At 45.8% G+C, this 26,767-nt stretch overlaps 1 protein-coding gene across 2 annotated transcripts in view; it reads right to left on the reverse strand.

Moving 5' to 3' along the window:
• The window catches only part of PFT1 (phytochrome and flowering time regulatory protein (PFT1)), a 149,743-nt gene extending 123,873 nt beyond the window's left edge, over window positions 1-25,870 (reverse strand). Inside the window, exons 1-2 of one of the 2 annotated variants that reach the window (XM_086809783.1) lie at window positions 25,603-25,870; window positions 25,222-25,252 (exon numbers count right to left, since the gene is read on the reverse strand). In XM_086809783.1, the coding sequence (XP_086665909.1) occupies window positions 25,222-25,252; window positions 25,603-25,715 (144 nt within the window). In that variant the 5' untranslated portion in view covers window positions 25,716-25,870. The remainder of the gene's footprint in view (window positions 1-25,221; window positions 25,253-25,602) is intronic. The other variant, XM_086809784.1, reaches the window with a different exon arrangement.
• Between the last annotated feature and the right edge of the window lie 897 nt (window positions 25,871-26,767).

A 26,767-nucleotide genomic window follows, 5' to 3' on the forward strand; every position in this document is an offset into this window, starting at 1 on the left:
AATTAGAGATCAGAATGCTTTGATTTTCTTTGGCACAGGTGCTAGAGCCAACTTTATCTCACCAGATTTGGCTAGCAGATTGGGGATCCGTGCAGAGGAGATGGGGCCTTTGTATGAGGCGAATATGGCTTGTCCTAGGTATGCAGAACCCATTACCCCTATTATTGGGAAGCTGAGGCTTCATGTGCAGGGTTATGTGGACAGTGAGGAATTCTATATCATGCCACTTGGTGGGTGTGATGTTTTGTTGGGTATGCCATGGTGCCATAGAGTACATGTGGTGGTGGATACGTACAACAGGAAGATTACTTTGACTCATAGAGGGAAAGAGTACGTTTTGGATGTAAAGCTTAAAGGGGAATCTGTTCCTATTGTATCGGCTTCGGCCATTTCATCAGTAATGAAAAAGCATCTTTCTGCGTACTTGGTTTTTATAAAGGATGCAAAAGATGATGAATCTCAATCTAATTTGTCTATGTTAGAGAAAGATAGGACTGATTTCCTACGTGAGTACCAAGATTGCTTTTCCGAGTCATTGCCAGGAGAACTTCCTCCGGAAAGGCTAGAAGATCATGCTATTGATCTTATTCCGGGGAGTATCCCACCAAATAGACCGTCGTACCGTGTTAGTGCAGCCCAACAAGAGGAAATTATGAGCCAGGGATAGGAGTTGTTGAAAAAGGGGTTGATTCAGCCAAGCTCATCACCCTTTCGCTCACCTGTGCTGCAAGTGAAACTGCTGAGACCTGTGGCTTGCGTGACAAAGCATCTGCCACTACATTCTTTTTGCCTTCCACATGCACAATCTGGAAGTGAAACATAGACAAAAAGTTTGCCCATCGCATATGCTTCTCTGAAAGCTTAGTCTGCGTGAGGAAATAACGCAAGGTCTGATGATCTGTCTGCACAGTGAAATCAGCCCCAAGCAAATAGTGTTTCCATGTAGAAAGAGCATGAATTACAGCCAACATCTCTTTCTCATAAACCTGTAAATGCTTCTCGGCATCTTGCAATATTCTACTCTCATAGGCTATCACATGTCCTTCCTGCATGAGAACTGCCCCAATGCTACTTCCACATGCATCACACTGGACAACAAAAGCCTTTCAGAGGTCCGGTAACACCAATACTGGATCCGAAGTAAGCTTTTCTTTGAGCTTTTTGAATGCTGTAATTTCCCGATCAGCCCATTTAAACGGGATTGTTTTCTTTGTTAAGGCATGAAGAGGCGAAGAAATTTCAGCAAAATATCGTATGTACCGCCTGTAATAGGAACACAATCCTAGAAAGCTGCGTGCATCATGCACGGTCCTCAAATCTGGCCAATTAAGAATTGCTTCCACCTTCACTGGATCCATAGCTGGATCCATACGGACTCCATGCTTAGACACAATATGCCCCAAGAAGTGAATCTCTTGCAAGAAAAAATCACTCTTCTTGCCATTAATAACCAGCCTATGGTTCCGGAGTTCTGCAAACACAATGGCCAAATGCCTTCTATGCTCTTCCTCAATTTGTGAATGCACAATCATATCATCAAAGAATGTGCCCACAAACGCTCTATGAGGCCTGAAAATCCTGTCCATCATTCTGTTAAATGTCGCAGGTACATCTAACTATTGTGACCTCTTCCTTCTCACCTTCCTCAAGTAAGGTCAAGTCGACCACTTTCATTATGAGCTCCACAGTATCTATGCCAACCCAGTCTCGGCGGCGGACAAGTTTAGGGCAGCTACTATGATCCTCACTAAAGTACTGTACTATGCCGTCAGTTTGGGAAGAGCTCCCCAAACCTTATAGCTACCAAAGTGCTGCCACCCTAATAAGAATACCTCCTCCACACCCCACCCTAGTTGCTCCTTCCCCTGCCAACTTTATAACCCATAAGAAGTCAAAGTTGGACCAAGAGGTCACTGTGATGAGCAAGACTTTTGTAGATTCTTTAGAGACCAACCTCCTAGATATCTCTCTAAACCGGTGTCCAAAATGTCGTCGATCCTCGGTATGGGGAATCGATTCTTGATGGTATTCTTGTTCAGCGCCCTGTAGTCAATACACATGCGCCAAGAACCATCCTTCTTTTGCACCAAGAGTACAGGTGAGCAAAAGGGTGATGAGCTAGGCTGTATCAACCCTTTATTCAAAAGCTCCTGCACCTGACTCATAATTTCTTCTTGTTGGGATGCACTAACACGATACGGCGGTCTATTCGGTGGAGTACTACTAGGAATTAGATCAATGGCATGATCTTCTGGCCTCTCAGGAGGAAGTTCTCCTGGCAATGACTCGGAAAAACAATCTTGGAACCCACATAAGAAATCAGTCCTGTCCTTATCTAACATAGACAAATTAGATTTAGACTCATCCTCTTGTGCATCCTTTACATAAATCAAGTACGCGGAAAGATGCTTTTTCATTACTGATGAAATTGCCGAAGCGGATACAATAGGAACAGATATGAGTCAAAGTGATTTTCCTATTGTATGTATCCACCACCGCATGTACTCTGTGGCACCATGGCATACCCAACAAAACATCACAGCCATCCAGAGGCATGATGAAAAACTCTTCGCTGTCCACATAACCCTGCAAATGAAGCCTGAGCTTCCCAATGATAGGAGTAAGGCGTTAGATTATCGTATGGAAGTGGCTTCGCAAGATTGCTGCCCCCAACATTCATGCCCATCATAGGGTCAACATTACCCATTCCCACACCTGGCATGCCATACATTCCAACCATGTTTCCAAACATTCCGTTATGTATACCTGGCTGCATACCACCATACATATTTGCTTGTATTCCAGGTTGCATGCCCCCAAACATATTTCCTTGCATACCAGACTGCATACCACCATACATATTCCCCTGCATACCAGGCTGAAAATTTGCTCCAAAAGGCCCTGGCATACCCATGCCTCCCTGAGGATAACCCCCAGTCATAGATTGAAACACTGAGCCACCACCAAAATAGCCTGGATGCATAGTCTGCTGAGGAATAGATGGCTGTCCAACGAAGGAACTCTTGAGAGTTAGCACCATAAGCATGCTGCATGTTCGGAAACTGTCCAAAAGATGGATCCTGTGGGATGGCACCACTATGACCCTGAGGAAGGTTCTTAGAACGAACCTTCTTCTTCTTCTTTTCGGGCTCTGTACGGGATCTCATAAATTCAGCAAACTTCTCACTTTGTGTGAGCTGCATAAAAACATCCATAACACCAGCCAAACGGTTTTTAAACCGAGCATCATCATCCTCTTTACCAAGTACATCTTTATTTGTGTACTAGTCACATTGGATGTTGCGGTTATGTATGGTTCACAGTGGTACACAACTTGGACTATTACTATACCATTGGCTTGCAGTGAATGTTGCTACATATGCATGGCTCAGAGAGATTGGAACGCTGATCTTGCCATACTGTGCTTTTCACTTTTAGTCAGATCACATGGCTGATATCTTACTGTATTGGGCAGCCTTCGTTATCAGTGTTTTTCCGCTTTGGATGTCTTGCTGTATCACCAGAATGCAATCGAGGATGCTTGCCATTTTTCAAGAGGGGGTTAATGTCACCACCCTGTGAATTTGTGCAACATAAGTGTGAGCATGGTGGTCAGTGAGCGAGACATATATTTTTATAATGTTCACACTTGGGACAAGGGGACAAAAGTTTTAAAAACTAATAAAACCCCATGTGTGGAGGGGACAAGGGGACAAAGGTTTTAAAAACCTTTTAACTAAAAGAATACCCTTTTGAAGTGAATCGTGGCCTTTTTAGGGGAGCCCACACTATTTTTGCAGGACACCTTTTGGAGAAAATCGGGCTACAGCTGCATGCGTGGGGCTTTTTCGCTCTTGGGAAAACAGGCGGCTGGATTGCAGCTGCACGTGGGCTCTCTCTCCAAGCAACTGACGGGCTGGTTGGGCAGCAGCAAAGGAGTCGGGCTGCATGCAGCATAGGTGGATGAGGCTGGCCGTGGGGAGAGTGCTGACACACAGGCAGCTGCAGGAAAAGGTGCTTTTCGACTGGGAAGGGCTGCTCAGCTGGGTACACAGGAGGGTGCGCTGATCCCTCTCTCTCTCTCTCTCTCTCTCTCTCTCTCTCTCACGTTTCTGTGAAGGGCGGAGCAGGAGACACAAAGGCATACAGGCTGCTCGACTGGTTTTCTCCATAGAGGCACAGTCGGGCTGCAGAATCAGCAAGGCTTCTTCTTTTCGCAAGGTACAGGCTGCAGGGTCCTTTCGTGTGCACACATAGGGCCTGCAGGAGGCGGACAAAGCTGGCGCAGGACTTTCTCACGCCTTCTCTCTCTTGGAAGGAGGCATAGGGCTGACGCCTTTCTTTTCTCTCTCTCTCTCTCTCTCTCTCTCTCTCTCTCTCTTGATCGGTCTTGGTGAAGATGGAGATCTAGGCAAGGATGATGGCTGCTCTGATCACACGCACGCGACCCTAAGGAGTACAAAGCTTCTCTTTCTTCCAGTCAGAGGGCTGTTCGGGGGTACTTCTCTCGGTTCCTTGTGAGAGGAGGAATTTGCAGCCCAAGAGGGCAGAAACAGGAGCAACAATTGAGTGTTTCAGGAAGGGTTCATGGACTGTTTCATGGCTGAGTTTTTGGCTACGTGCATGGGCAAATTGATTGTGTTTATAGGGCCTCATGGATGTACTATCTTGGCTGATTAGAGGTCAATAACAGTGGTGTTTTGGGGTACAGGGCTGTGTGAAACCTCAATGCTAAGAGGTCCAGAGGACTGGCAGTTTGAACATGCATATGTATAAGCCATGAATGGCCGTAATGTATTCAGTTAAACTCCTCCATTGAATTGAATAAAGAAATACCGAAAGGGGCGCCAAGCTTTGGGCCAACAGGTGTCGTCGTTCTTTTTGTGTAGGAGCACTCTAGCTCCCTGTTTATCTGTCTTATTTGCTGGATTATAACTGTGTTTGGGTGACTGCTAGTCTACCGCACTTGGGTTTCTACCAGAGGCCGGTTTCAGTAGCCGCTTTGCTTTCTCTCTCTCCTGAGCGACATGCCGTACAGCAGAACAACACCTCCCTGTACCCATCCTGCACAACTGAGCAAGTACCTGTGAACCTCGACAACAGCTTTTGTCACCAAGTGACCTAGCCTGCCTTTGCATGAATGCCGATATCACCCTGTACCCCAAGCTCCCAAATCAATGCTTATCGTAGGGATGAAGACTCCTGTGCCTGTATCCTGTAATCTAGAAGGCCATCTGCCTAGGGAATAGGAGTGGCTCACTGCCAAGTAACCACATCCCCCTCTCAAGGTGAACACCCTAAGAACCTAAAGGAAACACCTGTACACCAGCAAAACTATGTTGAACTGGCAAAAACTCATAGACCCCCTTTGCTGTCGAGAAAGGACTAACTGTCTTCCACACACACCTCGAGGATGAGAATCCAAGTGTGCACCCATGAGTCTGAAAACTCTGACAAAGCAAAGATTGGCCGAGCAAGGGCTCAAGGCCATGTGAGAAGGCACCATTCCTGAAAAAGAACACCTGCCTCCACTGCCTCCAAGAACGCAGATGAGATAATGCAAAAAACGCTGCTATAAACAGCTGGCAGCACGTGTACCAAGAAGAAGAGAGGGAAGAGGAAAACACAGCAACTTCAACACCTCCTCTGGTTGCCCCAGATCTGCAGAAAACACATCCATAGGTATCTCCCCTTCTTGCTACCCCATATCTGCAGAAAACGCAGCCAGGCTGTCTGCCCTGCTTGCTGCCCCATATCTGCAGAAAACGCAGCCAGGCTGGCTGCCCTGCTGGCTGCCCCATATCTGCAGAAAACGCAGACATGCTGGCTGCCCTTCACCTGCTCACAAGGGCAGAAAACGCAGCCATGAGAGTACCTATTCTGGAGAAAAACGCTCCTTCCTCCTCTGCAACCAGCAGCATCAAAAAAACGCAGAAATCCGTCTCTCTAAAAAAACGCTAGAACACCTACTGTAGAAGAGCCTCAACCCAGTGCTCTAATACCATGTCAAAAGTGCGCAGCGGAAAGCGTGAGACATAGTCACAGAGATAAAGAAAACAAATCGGCATAATGATGAAGAAGCAATGATACAATCAGCCCTGTGCAAGGGGTGGTCCCCGTATGTGTGGGCATGATGAACTACTCCCCTGAGGGAGGACCCGGGCCTGGAAGCCCCTATCAGAGTGAGTACAAATGAGAAGGAGGCAAGCCTTATATAGCCCCAAGATAAGCTGGCCGACTTGCTCCAGAAAAGTCTCACGACTGGACAAAAATAAACATGTGATAATGAGTGGCCAACCCTACAACCAAGGGCCTAAACATGAGGAAAAAATAAGGTGCTGCCCAAGATAAATCTGGGCACCCCTGGTACACAACTTGGGCACACTACCAGGAGATGAATAATGCTAACATCCTCTCCTCTCTCCCCCTCTCTCTCTATTTTCTGCACATCTTCATTCAGTTTTGTGCGTTAATTCCGTCACGAAAAGTGTGCTGATTTCCGAGCATTGAAGTTACCAATCTCCCCCGAAGCTTCCGCATGTTACAATTGTATCAGAGCCTACTTCAAGTGCAAAGATTCAGCAAAGAAACCAGAATTTTTTCTCGCTCGTGTGGTTGGTTTTCAGACGCCGGCGGACTACCCCTTTTCGAAGTGACTCTTGTCCCTCAAAGGACGGTTGGTTTTCAGCCTCCGGAAGTCTCCCACACACATAGTGGATGGTCAGACTGCGCTCCGGAAAGGAAGTGCGTTTTCCTGCTATGGCGAGCTTCGATGACGACAGAGACCAAGAACCTTGGGACCAGAGTGCACCGGGCAGCCCAGCTAGGACACCAGGCTTCAGTGTTACAGATATGTTCCAACAGATGATAAGAGCAATCACAGACCAGACAACCAAGTTGGAAGAGCAGAAGACGCAGATCTTGGCTCTGGAAGAGCGTACCTGTTCTCCAGCGTCACGTTTTCCATCTCCTCCTCCCTCTCCTTCCGTATCCCAGATTCCAGATCCTCGACACAGGGACCCTCTCACGGGGTCACGACCCCAGCCGAGCTCTTTGCTTGAGTTTCAGATGCGTGCATTGGAGATCCGACGACGTGAAGACAAAGCCATGCGACGCATGGAACACGAGCGTTACCTAGCTAGAAGCTTTGGACGCCAGATTGACACTGGCGGCGCCCTCAAATCATTTTCTCGAGAAAATGAACTTCAGTAAGTATAATGGTAAACTCAATCCCACAACTCTCTATTCATAGTTGCATCAGTTTGAAGCTTACTTTGCCGCAGTTAGAAAGACAGATACTGACAGAGTGATCTTAACCAGTTGGTACTTGGAAGGTGAGACCATTCCTTGGTGGACTCAGTGGGCTCATGCCCACACCAGATTAGGTATGGCAGCTTATGAGTGGGACGAGTTTTTCCGCGACCTTAAGCAGCGGTTTCTACCGCCCCACTACCTTGAGCGACTCGAAGACGAGTTCACGGAAGCGCGTCAAAACGCGCAACCAGTCCTTCAGCTTGCCAATAGAATTTCGACTTTATGTTTGCAATTAGGCTTATCTGATTCGGACAAGAAAGGGCAGTTTTCGTATGGCCTTGACACGCAAATCCAATGGGAGGTGCGTATGTTTAGGCCAGCCACCTTCGAAGACGCACTCTCGCATGCGCAGAGTGCAGAAATGAAGCATAATGGTGGCAAGCCCAAGACTTCCCAGCCAGCTTCTCCCAAGGCTACCGCCTCGGGGGGCAAAGACTAGAACCAGACGGGGTCTTCCCCTCCAAGACAGAGCCCGGGAGCCTCTGGCTCCAAGAACTCGAACAATGCGTCTAAGCTTACTCCAGACCAAAAAGTGGAGGCAAGCAAGATAGGTGGCAAGTTGAGTGCTGAGGAGCTTTCTCAGTACAAGGAGGAGGGTAGATGTTTCTTTTGTCATACAAAAGGACATACTTCTCAGGAGTCCCAAGAAGCCTCCAAAGCCCGCCGCCACTGCCTCCACAGCTTCCGTGGTGAGCACAGCTCCCACACAGACCCGAGCGGCTGCCCCTAGTTCTTCAAACCCCGGTGCTTCAGTCGGAGCAATTATTAGCCGGGAGCTCGAAGATAAGCCGAAGGGCGCCCATGACCAGGAGTATGAGTGCAATGAATTGCTCAAATCCTTTGGCTACATAGGTGGCCAGAGAGTCGTTGTCTTGTTTGACAGCGGCAGCACGGAGGATGTGGTCACGGAACAGGCCGCTAGGCGTGCCCGTTTTGACCTACTTCGGTGGACAAACGGGTTGAGGGTTTTAGCACAGGCATGACAACGAGCGTCATGTATGAAGCTCTAGGTGCTAAGTTAGTTATTCAGGACATAGAATTTGTGCGTGATTTTATGGTTGCCCCTCTTGTAGGAGCAGACATAATTTTGGGTATTCAGTGGTTTCACAAGTTTCTTCCTGATGTCAAGTGGGACAAGCACACGTTCCAGATCAATCGGAATGTGTCAAACGCCCCAGTGACCATTAAGTGTGAGCCAAGAATTCCAAACTTTCCACTCATAAGCCACTTGCAGGCTAAGCGAGCAGTCAGGAAAGACGCACAGTGTGCGATGATATACATCCAGACAGACCAGACGGTGGCCAGTGCTTCCAAGAAGTACTCGACTCTCCATGAAAAGTTCCAGAAGATTTTTCTTTGGGACAGTCTCCCTCCCCAGCTCCCCCTGTCCAGACCGGAGGACCACAAAATTGACCTCCTCCCAGGCTCGGAACCCCCAAGCAAGTTTCCGTATCGCCTATCAAAGGCAATGGAATTGGAGTTGGACCACCAACTCCAAGAATTGTTGCAATCTGGCTTCATCCGCCCCAGCGTGTCGCCATTTGCAGCACCGATCTTATTTGTCAAGAAGAAAGATGGGTCTTCCCGTTTGTGTCGACTATCGTGCACTCAACAAGCTGACTATCAAGAGTAGATTCCCGATGCCTCGAATAGATTATATTCTCGAGAGGCTGAATGGAGCAAAGGTGTTCCCGAAACTTGATTTAAAGAGTGGGTACCACCAGGTGAGGATTGTGGAGGGGGACATCCCCAAGACAGCCTTCCGTACGAAACGGGCCCACTATGAATTTGTGGTCATGCCATTTGGCTTGACGAACGCCCCAGCTACATTTAACCGCATGATGATGCGTGTTTTCTGGGATTTGATTGGAAAGTGTGTGTTCATATTTCTGGACGACATACTGGTATTTTCAGCTATGGTTGAGCAGCATGACATTGATGTGGAGAAAGTTCTTAAGTTACTGGAAAGCAACAAGCTCTACATCAATGAAAAGAAGTCGGAATTTTATTTGTTCCAGGTGCATTACTTGGGATACATAATTAGTGCAGAAGGCATTCGACTTGATCCGGCTAAAGTAGCCGAGATTGTCAATTGGGAAATACCTCAGACAGCCTATGACATCAGATCCTTTGTGGGTATATGCCAGGCATAATCCACCCACATAGACAAGTTTTTTGATCTCTCGGCGGATCTCACCGATCTGCTAAAGGGTGTGAAGACAAGAAGGCAAAAGATTCGAATAACTCCACGAGCGTTGGAGGCATTCAAGAACCTCAAGGTGGCTTTGTCAGAAGTGCCTTGTTTAGCACTTATTTGCCTTTAGTTCAAGCTGTTTTGAATGATTCTTTTTCTTCACGATTGACAGGACTCCATATGAGGCAGCATTTGGAAGACCTTTCCAGTCATTGTTGACCAGGATCTCGTCTTCAGTACTTGAAGCGAACAGAGAAACAGAATCTTACCAAGAGATTTTAGAGTCAGTAAAAGACAGATTGGCTAAAGCGCAAGAGGCCTACACTCGACAAGCCAATAAAGACAAGAAGGGATATGAAGTTTTCGAAAGGGGATTGGGTTTATCTTCGGATTATGAAGCAAAGGTTGAAGCAGGTGGGCAAGCGATGCCCAAAGTTACGGAGCTTCGGACCTTTTCCCATCCAGAAGAAGATTAATAAGGTGTCTATGCAGCTAAAGCTACCTCCAAGTTGGACTATGCACGATGTGTTTCACGTCAGTTGGTTAAAGCCATATGCAGGTCTAACCCTTCAGAAGTCAAAGACGAGGCAGAACCAAATATTGTTGATGAAGCAGAAGTTATGGTTCCAAAACAGATCCTTCTGCACCGTTTCAAGCATGGCTCAGGCCGGAGACAAAGACAGTTCCTCACGAAGTTTCAGGACCGAGGGACCCATGAAGTGGTATAGCTTGACAAAGAGTTTTTCGAAGACTATCCGGCGTAATTGACAGATTATTTGAAGGCTATGCAGCTTCCGTCAAGTTAAGCAAAAGGGGATGTCACGTGCATCCCACTAGTGGATGCCACGTCGACATATCTGTACACAAGGTGCAGGACCAGTGATGGTAAACTTGTCCCATGTGAGCCCAGTCCGAGACGAGTCAGCCAGGGATCCATCCCAGTCGTCCGAGGTCAGGTGTGCATTGTCCTGCACAGGAGTCCAAGGTCAAGTGTGCACTGTCCTGCACAGGAAACAGTGCCAATCCGCGCTGTGAGTCTCCCTCTGGAATGATGACAGTGATTCTGTGTATTTGGTATGGTACCGGATGCCAGATCATTGTGTAGATAGTTAGGGTTTGCTTTTAGGAATAGGGGCCAGCCCATAGGGCTACCCCAAGACTTAGTGTGGGCATGGGGATAGTGTGAAACCACCCCCATGAGGGCCAGGAAAGCCCTGGCTGAACCCACCAGCCATGGAGGGGCTGTAAGACAGCCCCACGGGCATGCCTGTGATATGCAGCGGACGTCTTTGTATTGGTTGATCCTGTCACACAATATGCTCACACCGTCTTTTGTATCCTGAGTTTCGTGAGTTTAGCAATCCATTTCATTTACTTCAAACTTTAAAGAGATGAGAGAGAGAGATATGAACACTGTACACCAGATTGGGTCCCGAATTACCCACTGAAGGGCCCCCTATCCCGATAACGAGATAGTATTTGCTTTATTACTTTAGAGAGAATGACTTTGGACTGTAGATAAGCCAAACGCAAGATCTCGGAGGATCGGAGTATGGCTGATCTGTACACTGCTGTAGAAACACCTCAATGACTTGATCTCGAGCCTATGCACCCCTCCCAAGGGCATGAGGAAGGGCTGCACACCTGAGGCTCAAAGAAGAAGAAGGTGGACTGTTCTACACACTGTTAGAATGCTGAAAACACATATGAATGCTGAGTTACCTTCACCAGATGACTGCTGAATGTGTTGATGATGCATAGAAGGCTGGACACACTGATGCAAACAACTGTTTCAAGGCTGGAAACTGCTGTAGACTGTTGCTTCAGGGCTGGATTCTGCTGTGGACAGAAACGCAGGTATCTAGAGAAGGCTGTGGACTGAAACGCATGGGCAACAAAGGACTATAGATCTGCTGCTGTACGGCTGGAGCAAAACGCAGGTCTACTGCTGTATGGCTGCACCAAAACGCAGATATGCAGGCTGAATGCTACTGGTTTTCAGGCGTGGAACTGAGCTGAAGATGTATGCTGAATCTAGGGCATGAACTGATGCTGAGGACAAGCACCTAGGGCTGGGCTGAAGCTATGGATCTCAAGGGCTGGAGAAGAAAGCTTATGGGCACTAGGGCTGGATTAGTCTTGGGCTGAAAGCAAGAGAGAGGAGAGCTCTTAGCACAATGAAGACTGAATGAGCAAAAGAGGCTCTAGGCAAGCCTATTTATACTAACTGGAGGTTGGTCATTAAATAAAATTAATATTTATAAATGCCCAATAATGCAAATAATGATAAATAAATACTAATAAATATGGGAAAAATACCAGATAAATCCCAGTAAATTCCCTAAGGCTTTGGGGATGTTCTAAATGATGCACAGGCATATGTATGCATATTATGCAAGATGCAGAGTGCTTTCTGATGCAAACCCTAAGGCTTCTACTGACTCTACATGCATGAATGATTCTCTCCAAGTGGGTTAAGGGACTTGACTGACTGACTGACCCACTAAGGCTGAGGAATGACCTACGTAGCTCGTGCCTGACTTATCCTGGACTGAGGATGTACAATGGGGTCACGGCGTACGACAAATATCATCCTATTGGGTTCTAAAACTGTACAAATGTTGCACTTCTGATGATGAGCCATCTTGTCACCATGCACTTAGTGCAGAGTGCATGTGACATTCCCTCCTGATTAGCTTGGCGGCAGGTTCATGGCTTCCAAGTAGTCCGCCAATAACTGGGGGTACCTATGGAAGAACTCCTCGTCGAGCCATACGGCTTCGTGGGTGCCTCGATCTCGGAACTTCGTATAGAACTGACGAATCCGTCGACCGGAACCATGCTTCCATCGATGAAGAAGGATCTGCTCAAGCTCAATAACTTCTGCCTCGTCTACCACGTCTGGCTGCTGTTCATCTGAAACATCAAACACTTCTGGACCAACATATGGTTTTAGCCAAGAAACATGGAAAACATCATGCATTGTCCAACTGGCAGGCAACTTTAACTTCATTGAGACATCACTTATCTTCTTAACTATTGGAAAAGGGCCAAAACTACGGAAAGAAAGCTTGGGACAACGATTGCCCACTTGTTTCAATCTCTGCTTCATGATACGCAAATAGACCCAATCCCCTTCCATCTCGTCTAGATTTATTTGCCTGTCTGCTATATGCTTCCTGAGCTTTGGTCAAGCGGTCTTTGACTGACTCAATGATCTCGGAAAATGCTTCCGTGGTTTTATTAGCCTCTAAAGATGGAGATACCATTCTCGTCAAAAGAGAAGAAAAACGGCGACCAAAGGCTGCTTCATATGGAGTCCGTCCGACACTGGATGAATGCGTGTCGTTCAAGATAGCTTGGACCAACGGAAGATAGTGCTCCCATTTGGACTGCTGGTCATGACAGTATGACTTGAGGACATCAAAGGCCAACTGATTATAAATTTCTGTCTGGCCATCTGTCTGGGGATGGAATGCACTAGACAACTGCAACTTAGTTCCAAAGTTTTCAAATAATGCCCTCCAGAAATGCGAGGTAAACTTGGAATCTCTATCTGATGTTATGGTGCTAGGCAAACCACAAATTGGATACCAATGCTTGAGAAACAGACGGGCTACGTCCTCGGCTGTGGCCGTATGCTTGCATGGGATGAGCATGCATAACTTACTAAAGCGATCCACAATGGTAAAACACTGAGTGTTACGGGATCCAGTGGATGCTGGTAGAGGCCCTACAAAGTCCATAGATATGTCGATGAAAGGTCCGTCGGGGATAGGCAAAGGTTGAAGTAAACCTGCCTTCTTTGAATGGGGAACCTTGACTTTTTGACAAATCTTACAGCCTTGGACATGTGCATAGACATCACGCCTCATCTTTGGCCAATAAAAGGACCGTTCTAATTTCTCGAGGGTACTGTTGATACCCCTATGTCCTCCAACTAAGGAGTCATGGGCATCGTGGAGAAGAGCGGAACGCTTTTCCCGAGTAACACAGAGACGGTTCTTGTAGAACAACCAACCGTTCTGTACTGAATAGTGGCCAGGCTCAGAAGTGAGGGCCAAACTATACTGAGTACCAAACTCAGGGGAGTCGACATATTGGTCTTTCATACTATCCAAGTCCTTCCCCGTGATTTCGAGAATGGTAGCTTCATGGACTGCCTGGATGCTGGACTTTCGACTGAGAGCATCTGCTACTGGGTTATGCTTACCAGGGATGTATTCAATCATACCTCCAAACTGTTGGAAGATTTGACTCCACCTGGCTTGTCGATCACTCCACTGGGCACTTGGCATAGTCTGAAGCCACTTAAGTGCTTGGTGGTCTGTTTTCACTGTGAAAGCCTGTCCATAAAGAAAAGGCTTCCAATGTTTGAGCGCTGTGATCACACCCAAAAGCTCTTTGTCATATACCGAATAATTCTTTTCGGCGACATCCAACTTTCTACTGTAATATGCCACGGGTCTATTGTCCTGTTGGAGGACTGCACCTATGGCTACATTGCTGGCATCGGTGATGACCTCGAAAGGTTCGTCCCATGATGCTAACTTTAATACAGGTGCTTCTGAGGCAGCTTTCTGGAGTGCACGGAATGCATCAAGTGCCTTACCTGTAACTGAGACTTTCTGCTTGCGAGTCTTCACCCCCTTGAGCAAGTCGGTAAGAGGTGCTGCTAGGTTGGAAAACTGATGCACATGGGTACTATAGGCCTGACAAAGACCTACGAATGAACGGATTTCTTGGGCAGTCTTAGGAATATCCCAATCTAAGATCTCTTGAACCTTTGAGGGGTCCAGTCTAATCCCATCGGAACCGATGATGTAGCCCAAATACTGAACTTCCTTAACACCAAAGATAGACTTTTTGGCATTTATGTAGAGCTGATTATCTCGCAAAAGTTGCAAGACTTTCTCCACATCTTTCTCATGCTGCTCCGCAGTGGCTGAGAAGACTAGTATGTCATCAAGGAATATGAAAACACACTTCCCAATGTGGACTGCGAAAATCCTAGACATCATCTTATTGAACGTTGCGGGTGCATTTGTAAGCCCAAAAGGCATGACTACGAACTCGTAGTGACCACGCTCTGTCCTGAAAGCTGTTTTTGGAATGTCAGCTTCAAAAATGCGGACCTGATGGTAACCACTCTTGAGGTCGATCTTAGTGAAAAATTTAGCACCGTCTAAACGCTCCAAAATGTACTCTATCCTGGGCATAGGAAACTTGTTCTTGATAGTGAGTTTGTTTAATGCCCTGTAGTCTACACAAAGGCGTGCCGACTTGTCCTTCTTTTGGACAAATAGGATAGGTGCAGCAATCAACCTCTGGAAACCTTTCAACTGTTTTTGACATTGGTGGTGTGCTTGGGGGTATAGTGGCTGGTTACATATCAGACAGGATGGGGGCAAGTGCTACAACAGCAGCATCATTCATGTATTTCTCGATACCGGCTCTTTTTCTCTACCGTATCCTCGGCTCGGTTTCTCTATGGCTAAACCTTACTCTGATGTTTGTGGCTGGGATGTTTGTGAATGGGCCATATGCCCTAATCACCACAGCAGTCTCAGCTGACCTTGGCACCCATAAATCTTTAAAGGGAAACTCTAGAGCTTTGGCAACTGTGACTGCTATCATAGATGGCACTGGGTCGATGGGAGCGGCAGTGGGACCATTATTGACTGGCTACATATCTGAATCGGGATGGAACTCGGTGTTTTACATGCTCATGATGTCCGCTTTGTTCGCAGGATTGCTTTTGACAAAACTTGTGATAACAGAGGTGAGGGAACTGATGACGAGAGAAAAGGCGGCCTCCAGTGAGAGCTGATGATATGGGCAAGCAAGAGCATGGACACCGATACTAAGCAGGTACATGACTGTCTCTCATCCTAAGGTACATAGTTCTTAGCACTAAGAGCTTTATAAATCGGTTACACATAAAGCTTATGTCCAAGAGGGTTGACTATAGTAGGGGAGGAAGAAGGCCGAATGAATCCGGCTCGGAGAAGCTCAGATAACTGCTTTTCCAACTCGCCCTCTAAAGTCTTGGAAAGACGATAGGGAAACCTGCTAGGAGGGTCTGATCCAGGGACCAAATCAATGTGATGGTCCTCAAGGCGAGAGGGTGGGAGATCGTCCCTAAGCATAATGTCCTGGTGTCTGGATAGGAGGTCTGCTAATTGAGGGACTGAAGATGTAAGGGATGCTACTAATGAGGGAGGGGCTGTTTGAGCACAAACATAAAGGAGTGCTCCTTCTGCTCCCTTGCGGATAGCTCGTCGGGCCTGGAGATGTGAAATCAATGGGATGCCAAGAATGCTTCTATCCCCACGAATCATGACAGGCTCAGGAAAACCTTTACAAAAATTTAAAAGTGTCCTGCCCCCAATCGGGAATAGGCTCATACTGACGGAACCACTGAATTCCTAAGATCATGTCACACCCTAACAGAGGGGAGACGATGAAATCTCGTTGAAATGAGGCCTTCTGAACTTCAAAGGCAAACTGCTGTGCCTTCTGGGAAATGTGGGTGCGAAGACCAGGTGTAAACCCGTCCACATCCAAATGATATGGGACTAAAGTACAGTTCAATTTGTTAGCCAACTGGGGAGAGATGGCGTCTTCAGAACTACCCATATCGAAAAGGACTACAAACTGTCGGCCCTGGGCAGAGCCATAAGCTCGGATAAGGCTCTTCTGAGCAGCATCGCTCTCACCCTCCTGCTTAGCATCAAATACCACAGATGGTATAGGATGCATGGAAGGTAAAAGTTGAACTGCATTTGAGGTAGTAGGCGGGCTGGAGGAGCTGGGGAAGCTGTGGCAACTGTGGCAGAAGGAGCTTTGGCAGCTTGTGCCGCTTGCCATTTGTGGCAATCCTTCTTACCATGCCCTATAATATGACAGAAAAAACATCTATTTTCTGACTGATACTTCTTTTGCTCCTCTGGAGGAAGATAACCTCCAGTAATGCCTGCTTTAGCCTTTTCATCAGGGGTTTTCTTAGGTTCTTTATCCTTTTTACCCCCTGAACTGGAGCTATTACTGATGTCCTTCTTAGCATCTTTAGAAGATGCGGTACCTTTCCCTGTCTGTGCAGCTGATTGCTGCTGCTGGGGTTTGGTACTGGACTGAGATGTCTGCTTGGGCTTGCCCCCGTTGAGCTTCATTTCTTCATTCTAAGCGAGAGTCAGAGCCCGGTCATAAGTACTTGGTTCAAAGTTACGAACTGTGAACCGAATGTTAGAGTCCAATCCACGAATGAATTGCTCCATCTTGGCCTGCTCAGATAACCCTAACTGCTGTGCTAAAGTAATAACCTTACCGGAAAACTGAAGCACTGGGGAACCGTTCTGCCTGAGTCCATAGAACTCGTCTTTCAGACCGGTCATGTACTGGGGCGGGAGAAATCTGGTCTTCAGGTCATGGACAAAGATGTCCCAGTCAAAGGCTGTGACACCTGTGGCCTGGTCAGTATGAATACTAGACCAATGCTGCCACCAAGTGACTGCCTCACTAGTGAGATGGGGAGCCGCTAAGTGGACTTTGTCTTGAGGGTCTGTGATCCTAGCTAATGGAAAATGAGCATTAAATTGATGAACAAATTGATTAACTGAAGAATGATCACACTTACCATCATACTTGCTGAAATTCGGTTGACTGCGAATGATGGTGGTTGCTGCTGCGGGCTGCTGGCTGGTGACACCTATGACTGGGGAGACTGAGGAGAGCTGCTGATACCTCAAGTGTATGGCCTCCTTTTCCCGTTGGTGTTCGAGTAGCATACGTTCTCGATCAAGCTCACGTTGGTGTTCCCGAGCGGCGAGGTCAGCCTGACGCCGGTCTTCGTCGATCCTGCGTTGGGCTTCCTCATAGTCCCGTCTTTCTTCTTTTTCTCTTCTCCTTCGGGCCTCGTCCTCTCTCCTTTGTTGTTCCATCTGAAAGAAGAGGGAGATGTAGTCGGGTGCTGCTGGAGGTGTAGAAGGACGTGCTGCTGCTGCCTCCAAGAGTTGGAGACGCTCCATGAGTAGCTGGTTCTGAGCTCTAAGAAGAGCTATGGTGTCTGCTGTAGGCGGAGGAACAAGGTCTCCTTCGGGGGAGACGTCTTCCAGCTGATGAGTACTCTCTCTTGTAGACATGATGCTAAATCGGTGGTCGTGCCGGAACGCAATCTAACCATCCAAGGATGCCCCCACGCTAGGATACGGTGTGTGTGGACTATCTGAATCTGATACCAATGTGATATGCAGCGGAAGTCTTTGTATTGGTTGATCCTGTCACACAATATGCTCACACCGTCTTCTGTATCCTGAGTTTCGTGAGTTTAGCAATCCATTTCATTTACTTCAAACTTTAAAGAGATGAGAGAGAGAGATATGAACACTGTACACCAGATTGGGTCCCGAATTACCCACTGAAGGGCCCCCTATCCCGATAACGAGATAGTATTTGCTTTATTACTTTAGAGAGAATGACTTTGGACTGTAGATAAGCCAAACGCAAGATCTCGGAGGATCGGAGTATGGCTGATCTGTACACTGCTGTAGAAACACCTCAATGACTTGATCTCGAGCCTATGCACTCCTCCCAAGGGCATGAGGAAGGGCTGCACACCTGAGGCTCAAAGAAGAAGAAGGTGGACTGTTCTACACACTGTTAGAATGCTGAAAACACATATGAATGCTGAGTTACCTTCACCAGATGCCTGCTGAATGTGTTGATGATGCATAGAAGGCTGGACACTGATGCCAACAACTGTTTCAAGGCTGGAAACTGCTGTAGACTGTTGCTTCAGGGCTGGATTCTGCTGTGGACAGAAACGCAGGTATCTAGAGAAGGCTGTGGACTGAAACGCATGGGCAACAGAGGACTGTAGATCTGCTGCTGTACGGCTGGAGCAAAACGCAGGTCTACTGCTGTATGGCTGCACCAAAATGCAGATATGCAGGCTGAATGCTACTGGTTTTCAGGCGTGGAACTGAGCTGAAGATGTATGCTGAATCTAGGGCATGAACTGATGCTGAGGACAAGCACCTAGGGCTGGGCTGAAGCTATGGATCTCAAGGGCTGGAGAAGAAAGCTTATGGGCACTAGGGCTGGATTAGTCTTGGGCTGAAAGCAAGAGAGAGGAGAGCTCTTAGCACAATGAAGACTAAATGAGCAAAAGAGGCTCTAGGCAAGCCTATTTATACTAACTGGAGGTTGGTCATTAAATAAAATTAATATTTATAAATGCCCCATAATGCAAATAATGATAAATAAATACTAATAAATATGGGAAAAATACCAGATAAATCCCAGTAAATTCCCTAAGGCTTTGGGAATGTTCTAAATGATGCACAGGCATATGTATGCATATTATGCAAGATGCAGAGTGCTTTCTGATGCAAACCCTAAGGCTTCTACTGACTCTACATGCATGAATGATTCTCTCCAAGTGGGTTAAGGGACTTGACTGACTGACTGACCCACTAAGGCTGAGGAATGACCTACGTAGCTCGTGCCTGACTTATCCTGGACTGAGGATGTACAATGGGGTCACGGCATACGACAAATATCATCCTATTGGGTTCTAAAACTGTACAAATGTTGCACTTCTGATGATGAGCCATCTTGTCACCATGCACTTAGTGCAGAGTGCATGTGACAATGCCAAGGGCAGCCGACAGTACATGAAGCTTTTATAGGGCTGTAGGGCAAGTTTGGGGCAGCCCATACAGGCTACCCAGTCCCCAAGACAGTCTCGATTCAGTGCCCAGCCCATCAAGGGCCAGGACAGCCAAGGAGTGCTAACGCAAAGGGGTGAAGGACTGCAGGTCAAGGGCAGAGATTTCTCGGCCAAGAAAGGTCAAGATTTCTGTATTTTCTTTTCAAATTTACATCATTCTAATAAAGCAAATACACCATTCGTGGTGGGGGCCCTACAGAGGGTATTTGGGACCCAATACTGTGTCCTCTCCTCTCTCCCTCTCTCTCTATTTTCTGCACATCTTCATTCAGTTTTGTGCATTAAGTGTGCTGATTTCTGAGCATTGAAGTTACCAATCTCCCCCGAAGCTTCCGCATGTTACACCTTCTTGAAACATTCAATTGTTGCTTCTGTTTCTGCCCTCTTGGGCTGCAAATTCCTCCTCTCACAAGGAACCGAGAGAAGAACCCCCGAATAGCCCTCTGACTGGAAGAAAGAGAAGCTTTGTACTCCTTAGGCTCACGTGCGTGTGATCAGAGCAACCATCATCCTTGCCTCAATCTCCATCTTCACCAAGACTGAGAGAGAGAGAGAGAGAGAGAGAGAGAGAGAGAGAGAGAGAGAAAAGAAAGGCTTAAGCCTTGTGCCTCCTTCCAAGAGAGAGAAGGCATGAGAAAGTCCTGCGCCAGCTTTGTCCGCCTCCTGCAGCCCTATGTGTGCCTGCACACGAAAGGACCCTACAGCCTGTACCTTGTGAAAAGAAGAAGCCTTGCTGATTCTGCAGCCCGACTGTGCGTCTATGGAGAAAACCAGTCGAGCAGCCTGTATGCCTTTGTGTCTCCTGCTCCGCCCTTCACAGAAACGTGGGGGGGAGAGAGAGAGAGAGAGAGAGAGAGAGAGAGAGAGAGGGATCAGCGCACCCTCCTGTGTACCCAGCCGAGCAGCCCTTCCCAGTCGAAAAGCACCTTTTCCAAAAGCCGCCTGTGTGTCAGCACTCTCCCCATGGCCAGCCTCATCCACCTATGCTGTATGCAGCCTGACTCCTCTGCTGCTGCCCGACCAGCCCGCCAATTGCTTGGAGAGAGCGCCCACGTGCAGCTGCAATCCAGCCACCTGTTTCCCCAAGAGCGAAAAAGCCCACGCATGCAGCTGTAGCCCGATTTTCTCCAAAAGGTGTCCTCCTTCAAAAATAGGGTGGGCTCCCCTAAAAAGGCCACAATGCACTTCAAAAGGGTATTCTTTTAGTTAAAAGGTTTTTAAAACCTTTGTCCCCTTGTCCCCTCCACACATGGGGTTTTATTAGTTTTTAAAACTTTTGTCCCCTTGTCCCAAGTGTGAACATTAATATATATATATATATATATATATATATAGCACAGGCAGAAGCATAAACAGTAAACATATGAGAGAGTGCAAAGGAGAGAGAGAGAGAGTTGGACAAAATCACCTTTTATAACAGCAGTAAAGCTTTACAATGGCAATGGCCAGCAACCGGATGTTGAACTATGTGCAAGTGAATTGGATGAATGAGTGAATAATGGGGAACTCCTTATATAGTGCACGAGTGAGCTGGCCGACTGCTCACAGAACAAATAAATAGGAGAAATACAATAAAATGCCCAGATAAATGGTAAAGCCCCAGAACACTGAGATGCACAATTCTAACATCCCCTCTGCAGCTCAGTGTGTGCAAGAGTCGGAAGAAGATAAGTCAATGAAGATGCAACCATGGACCCTCCAACACCGTGAATACTGGAATCACCTCGGAGAGAGCACCCACCAACCTGTTTCCTCGAAACAAGATGCCACCGCAAGGAACTTTGCTTGGCCACGAATTCCCACACAAGTGTGCAGTGAACTCCAAAAAATAGATGATGAGCTGCTGGACACACCACGCCCATAACCCCCAACAGTGGACGGAACACATCATGTCCCAAAAGCCTCGAACAATGAACTTGGAACAGATCCACTTCATAATCTCTGTTGTACCAAAGATAACCATGTCCAAACACATGTCTAATGCTTGGACCTCTGAATCACGGTCCCCATGCACCAGTAGGTGGAGCTATAATCAGCCCCCTCTCCCGCCCACAAGCCTCTTCTGGCTGGAAGCACATGGGGGGAAACTGCATGTGTACTAGAGAAGCACACCATCTAGGGTCTCCTAAGCCGAAAGCGCTCAGAGAGCCCTAGAAGTGGTACTAGAATCTGTATCACTATCATGTGTCGTGTCTTTGCCTTTTCTCTGAGATGAAGCCTTGCCCTTAGTCTTGTCCTTTTTCTTGGACAAACAATCCTTGGACAGATGTCCTCTTTTCCCGCAAGAGAAGCACCATCTCCGACCTTTCTTTTGAACTAAGGAAAGTGCCTGGTCAGAACTGTTGATTGACACCTTCAATTACCCTGTGAGATGAGAACGAACCACTCCTCCAAAAGTAGGGAGCTAAGATCATCAAGATCCAATTGAGTGGATGTGACCTGGCACCGCAAAGATCGAGAAATAACATCATAGTCCGGAGGAAGCTTGGTGAGGATAAGAGCAGCGTAGTTGTGGATAACCTTGGCCTTCATGAGAAAAGACTGCATGGAATTGCCTTCAGGAAATAACAAACCGTAGAGCTGCCCCTACAAGGTAACTGCCCTCATCGATGAATGTCGTGCAAAGAGATCCTCCAACTTTGACCATACTTGATGAGCACTGGAGAGAGTTTGCACTGCCGGTAAGACCTCCTCGGTGTGATAGTCCGCACAAGCACAGAATGTGCCTTCGAGTCCCGATTCTCCCTCTCCCGGTCTTGTAATTCCACAGCAAATTCATCCTCTTGATCTTGGGTCCACCTAGAGTTTTGAGGATGCTCGGGCTTCCTTTGAGTGCCCTAAACAATGTCCCACAAACCCTTGTAGATGAACCAAACCCGCATCTGAAGCTTCCAATGAGCATAGTTGGATCCTTTCAACTTGTCATCCTTGTTTGTACACGGGGGAGCCATATCCACAGCAACAAGGAACAAATCTTAGCTCTCAAGTGCTTTCCAACGAAGCGAGGCACCAGGAACAATCAGCCCCCTCTCAAACCGTAGAGAGAAAGAGGCGGGACAGCAGCAAAACAGTCCAAGATCCACCGCGAACCTCCTACCGAAAGGGCAGGGACTCGTGGAGGAAGAAGACAATGTAGGGCCACTTGTATGGCAACACCAAATGCAAAGAACACACCAAAAAACAGATGCCGGTGCAGAAAACACAGCCACAACTCCACCTTTTACCTCTGTAGAAGAAAACGTAGCCAAGTGAACTAGCCGGATTGCCTATGTAGGAGAAAACACAGCCACCAAAACTGGCCTGCAACAAACAGCCAGCTGGCTGGACCTGAAAACACAGCACTGTTGGGGAAACGCAGCCACTGTTGTCACAGATCTGTAGCCGGGAGAGATGTGGAGAAAAACACACAGCAAAAGGAGGGAAAGGTGGGCAGATTTGCAAAGTTTGGAGCATCCTGGACCTAAGCGTATGATACTGGAGATAGCACAGGCAGAAGCATAAACAGTAAACATATGAGAGAGTGCAAAGGAGATAGAGAGAGTTGCACAAGATCACCTTTTATAACAGCAGTAAAGCTTTACAATGGCAATGGCCAGCAATTGGATGTTGAACTATGTGCAAGTGAATTGGATGAATGAGTGAATAATGGGGAACCCCTTATATAGTGCATGAGTGAGCTGGCCGACTGCCTCTAGGGCTGGCCGTCTACTCACAAGTCAAATAAATAGGAGAAATACAATAAAATGCCCAGATAAATGGTAAAGCCCTAGAACACTAAGATGCACAAATCTAACAAGGGGAAGAGAGCATGTTGTTGTTGTACGACCAACGCACCAAAGAGGGAAAAAGATCACTGCTATCCGCCAGACGAGAGAGATCTGCTGCCTGCCACCCTGTCTCCCATGTGCATCCTTCCTCTTGCTTTTAAAGGAGTCGACCAACCCAAAAATCGCTGTGCTTTTCCCCTTTTTGCCAAAAGTGCCTGAATAGCCAAAAATGTCAACTTATCTCGTAAAACACTAGGCCCCTACACACTATCGTCTTGCATAATCTCAATATGTGCTCCTCTTGTGGTGTGCCCTCTGCTCTCCGTGTCTCTATCCAAAGGTGATAAGAAGACACCCTCAACTAACCAATGGCAATCCTCATGGCATGGGATATATGTCTATAGAGATAGTTGGGCTTCTCAAAAAACCCATCCTTAGCGACTCAAAAAAAATGCTCTCTGTAGAACTGCAAAAAGCTTACATGTACCTGCAATCTCAAACCTCTACACGCACGCGCACGCGCACAGAAGCTTCCATGAACCTGCAATCTCAAGCATCCACCAAGAGAGAGAGAGAGAGAGAGAGGTCCTTACTTGTGTTAAAAAAATATATGAACGCGTAGCAAAAAGAGCAAAAAGGGAGTATGGGGATGTGCTCCACCACACCGCGTGAAAGAAACAGCTAAGCCTTTGCAAAAAGCTCACAAGAGCTTCTACATAATAGCCAATTATGAAGAGCACCAAAAAATACGCATCGTAATAGCATAAGTTTCAATGGACACAATGGTGATGTGTATCAACGAGAGGTGAGAGAGATTGGAAAAACACCCCATGGTTGCTCGGCATAAAGATACTAAGACTATAAGACAATTGTTTGAGTAATTTAGAAAGTGAAGAGAGTAGAGAAAGGAAAAACGAGGAGAAAGAAAGAAAGAAAGTTCTTTTTTTTTTCAAGGAAGAGAGTTCTATTAAGTATAAGAACAGCGTACAACAATCACGGCTATAAGCCGGAACAGAATCACCCCAATATGTAAGGTGATCTCAACCAATGAGAAGCATCATCGTGCCATGAAAGACCTATGGGACTAGAGGAAAAGAAAATGGCATGGTCGCACTCCCGCATAAATACAACATGCCCATGTACACATGAGAGTATGGATGATATCACCCCATATAGTGCTAATGCACTGAGAGTCAAAAATCTAGACACCCTCAATGCATCTAGCTCTGTAGAAAGTTCTTATGTAAGGAGCTGGTAAGCAACAGGTGAAAGCCCAAACAAAGAGTTTTTTTTAGTGCTGGCTTTTTTGAGTACGGGTACTAAACGGTGCATAAAGTACCCTACATATTGTAAGGATCAGGGGGTAAGTACGATCCACAATCTTAGCACTCCTGAGTACCCACTCAAAACCATGCTGAGACTGTTCTAGAATTCCCTTTAAAATCTACCTAACCCATGTGAATTGCATCTCACGAGCAGTAAAAACTATCCCATATATGACAAGGACCTACTACTTGCAAAAAGGCATCATGCATTTGAAACCAAAAAGATGTTCGGGCATGGTACCTATAGTCTGAGCAGCCATCCAGGCTGCGTGCATCTAAATCTCAAAACTCAGGGGAATGTTGGAGGATTGCTCATGAAGCAGCTCCAACGGAGTTATGACTCAAAATACTCTCACTGTGGAATTCAACAGTCTCTTGCAGGCTGGCCCTTTGCAAAGAGCTAACGATCTTTGTTGCACACTGTAAGGGTTACCCGTCCTGCTGTCTGAGACATCAAGGTATCCCACAAAAGGGCTTCAATATGTGTCAGATATGTCTGCTGTAATGACGCCTTCAAGGAATCATCCAAGTGAAGAAGCATTGGTAGGTGAACCAAGAAAGCAATGCCAGGGATGATGGTGCATTCACCCCTCACAATCACCCACACTTCCACAAAAAGGCCAACCCAATGGCATGGCTATTATCCACAGCTTCCTCATGGTTCTAAATAGCTTTAAATCCATCCCTCTACACAACGTGTTAAGGGATGTTCATCTTTTACATGCTTCAGGGGCCTCACGTGTGCCACAAGATTGGGGTTTAAATGCAAGTTGGTAGTGGCTATCCCACCACCCTAGATGCAGGTGAGACCTAAATATGTAATATGTAATATATATATAGCATATAACCCACACTCGAAAAAACAAGGAATCAAGAATTGCAGAGGGTTACCTGGCTCATGTTGTCAAACCCACAAAATGATCTGCACAAAAATACCCACAGGGTTGAAAAAAATGTAAATAACCTCAATAACATAAAGTGTTTGTCTAAGGTGATAAAATGTTGTTCCTATGATGTAGCCTTCAGTCGAATGATCCTCAACTGTCAACTAGTTTGTCAAATGAGCGAACCTTATAATATCAGCCAATTTTGCATACAAAATTCCCAGAAATTCGAAAATTTTGATAATTAACATTACATTACTTTAACACCTAGAATGAGCTTGAAATTTCCAAAAATAAAGAAATCCAGATTCCGAAATTAATAAGGAAAGAGGGAGAAGGGGGCGCTTAATTGTACTAGATAACTCCAAACGATAAAAAGCGATCAGACCTGATGATTTTGTCGATGTACTCAGAGCGAAGCAGGTTCCAAGATTGCCCAAGTGCAGCAGTGCCCTCCACTACAAGCATCAATTGGCGCAGGTGAGACGAAGCAGAAGCCATGGTTGCAGACACTGCAGAGAACCCTTCAACCTGCGTTTCCAGGCAGACTAAGTAATTTGGGTCCTAGTTACACACCAAGGTCTGCCCACCAATCGTTAATGTTGGGAGCTAATCGGATGCTTAAATTTCGTTACACACAGCCAAAATTGGGCAGATTTTAAAAAGAGAGAAAAAAGTGACGTAGTAGGCCACTTCTTATTGATCCAAGATGTAATTCTAGATCAATAAAAAATCATTAATTTATTGATAATTTTTTTATTATGAAAATGTTACTTTCTTCATTATGGATTTTTATGTATAAAAGTATATTTTTTTTATTACAAAAGAGTTACTTTCATCATATTGATTTTTATGCATAAAAGAATATTTTTTTTATTATAAAAGTGTTAATTTTATCATTATTGATTTTTATGCATAAAAGTATGCATAAAAGAATAATTTTTTATGATAAAAGTGTTACTTTTATCATAATTGATTTCTATGCATAAAAGTATGCATAAAAGAATATTTTTTTTATTATAAAAGTGTTACTTTTATCATTATTAATTTCTATCAGAAAAGTATGCATAAAAGAATATTTTTTTTATTATAAAAGTGTTACTTTTATCATTGTTGATTTCTATGCATAAAAGTATGCATAAAAGAATATTTTTTTGTTATAAAAGTGTTATTTTCATCATAAATGATTTTTATGCATAAACATATGCATAAAAGATAAATTTTTATATTAAAAGTGTGATTTTTGTCATCATGCATAAAAGATATTTTTTTAATATTAAAAGTGTGATTTTCATCATAAATGATTTTTATGCATAAAAGATATTTTTTTATATTAAAAGTATGATTTTCATCATAAATGATTTTTATGCATAAACATATGCATAAAAGATAAATTTTTTATATTAAAAGTGTGATTTTCAACATAAATGATTTTTATGATGATAAAAGTGTGACTTTCATCAGAATTGGATTTTATGCATAATTAGATGCATATAGAATCTTTATAATTAAATAAGTGAAAAGAAATGCTACCGTTTCATATTCACTAAGAT

Source organism: Cibotium barometz, chromosome 15, assembly GCF_041138505.1.
Source record: "Cibotium barometz isolate CiBa-2024 chromosome 15, ASM4113850v1, whole genome shotgun sequence".
NCBI classification, from domain to species: Eukaryota; Viridiplantae; Streptophyta; class Polypodiopsida; order Cyatheales; family Cibotiaceae; genus Cibotium; species Cibotium barometz.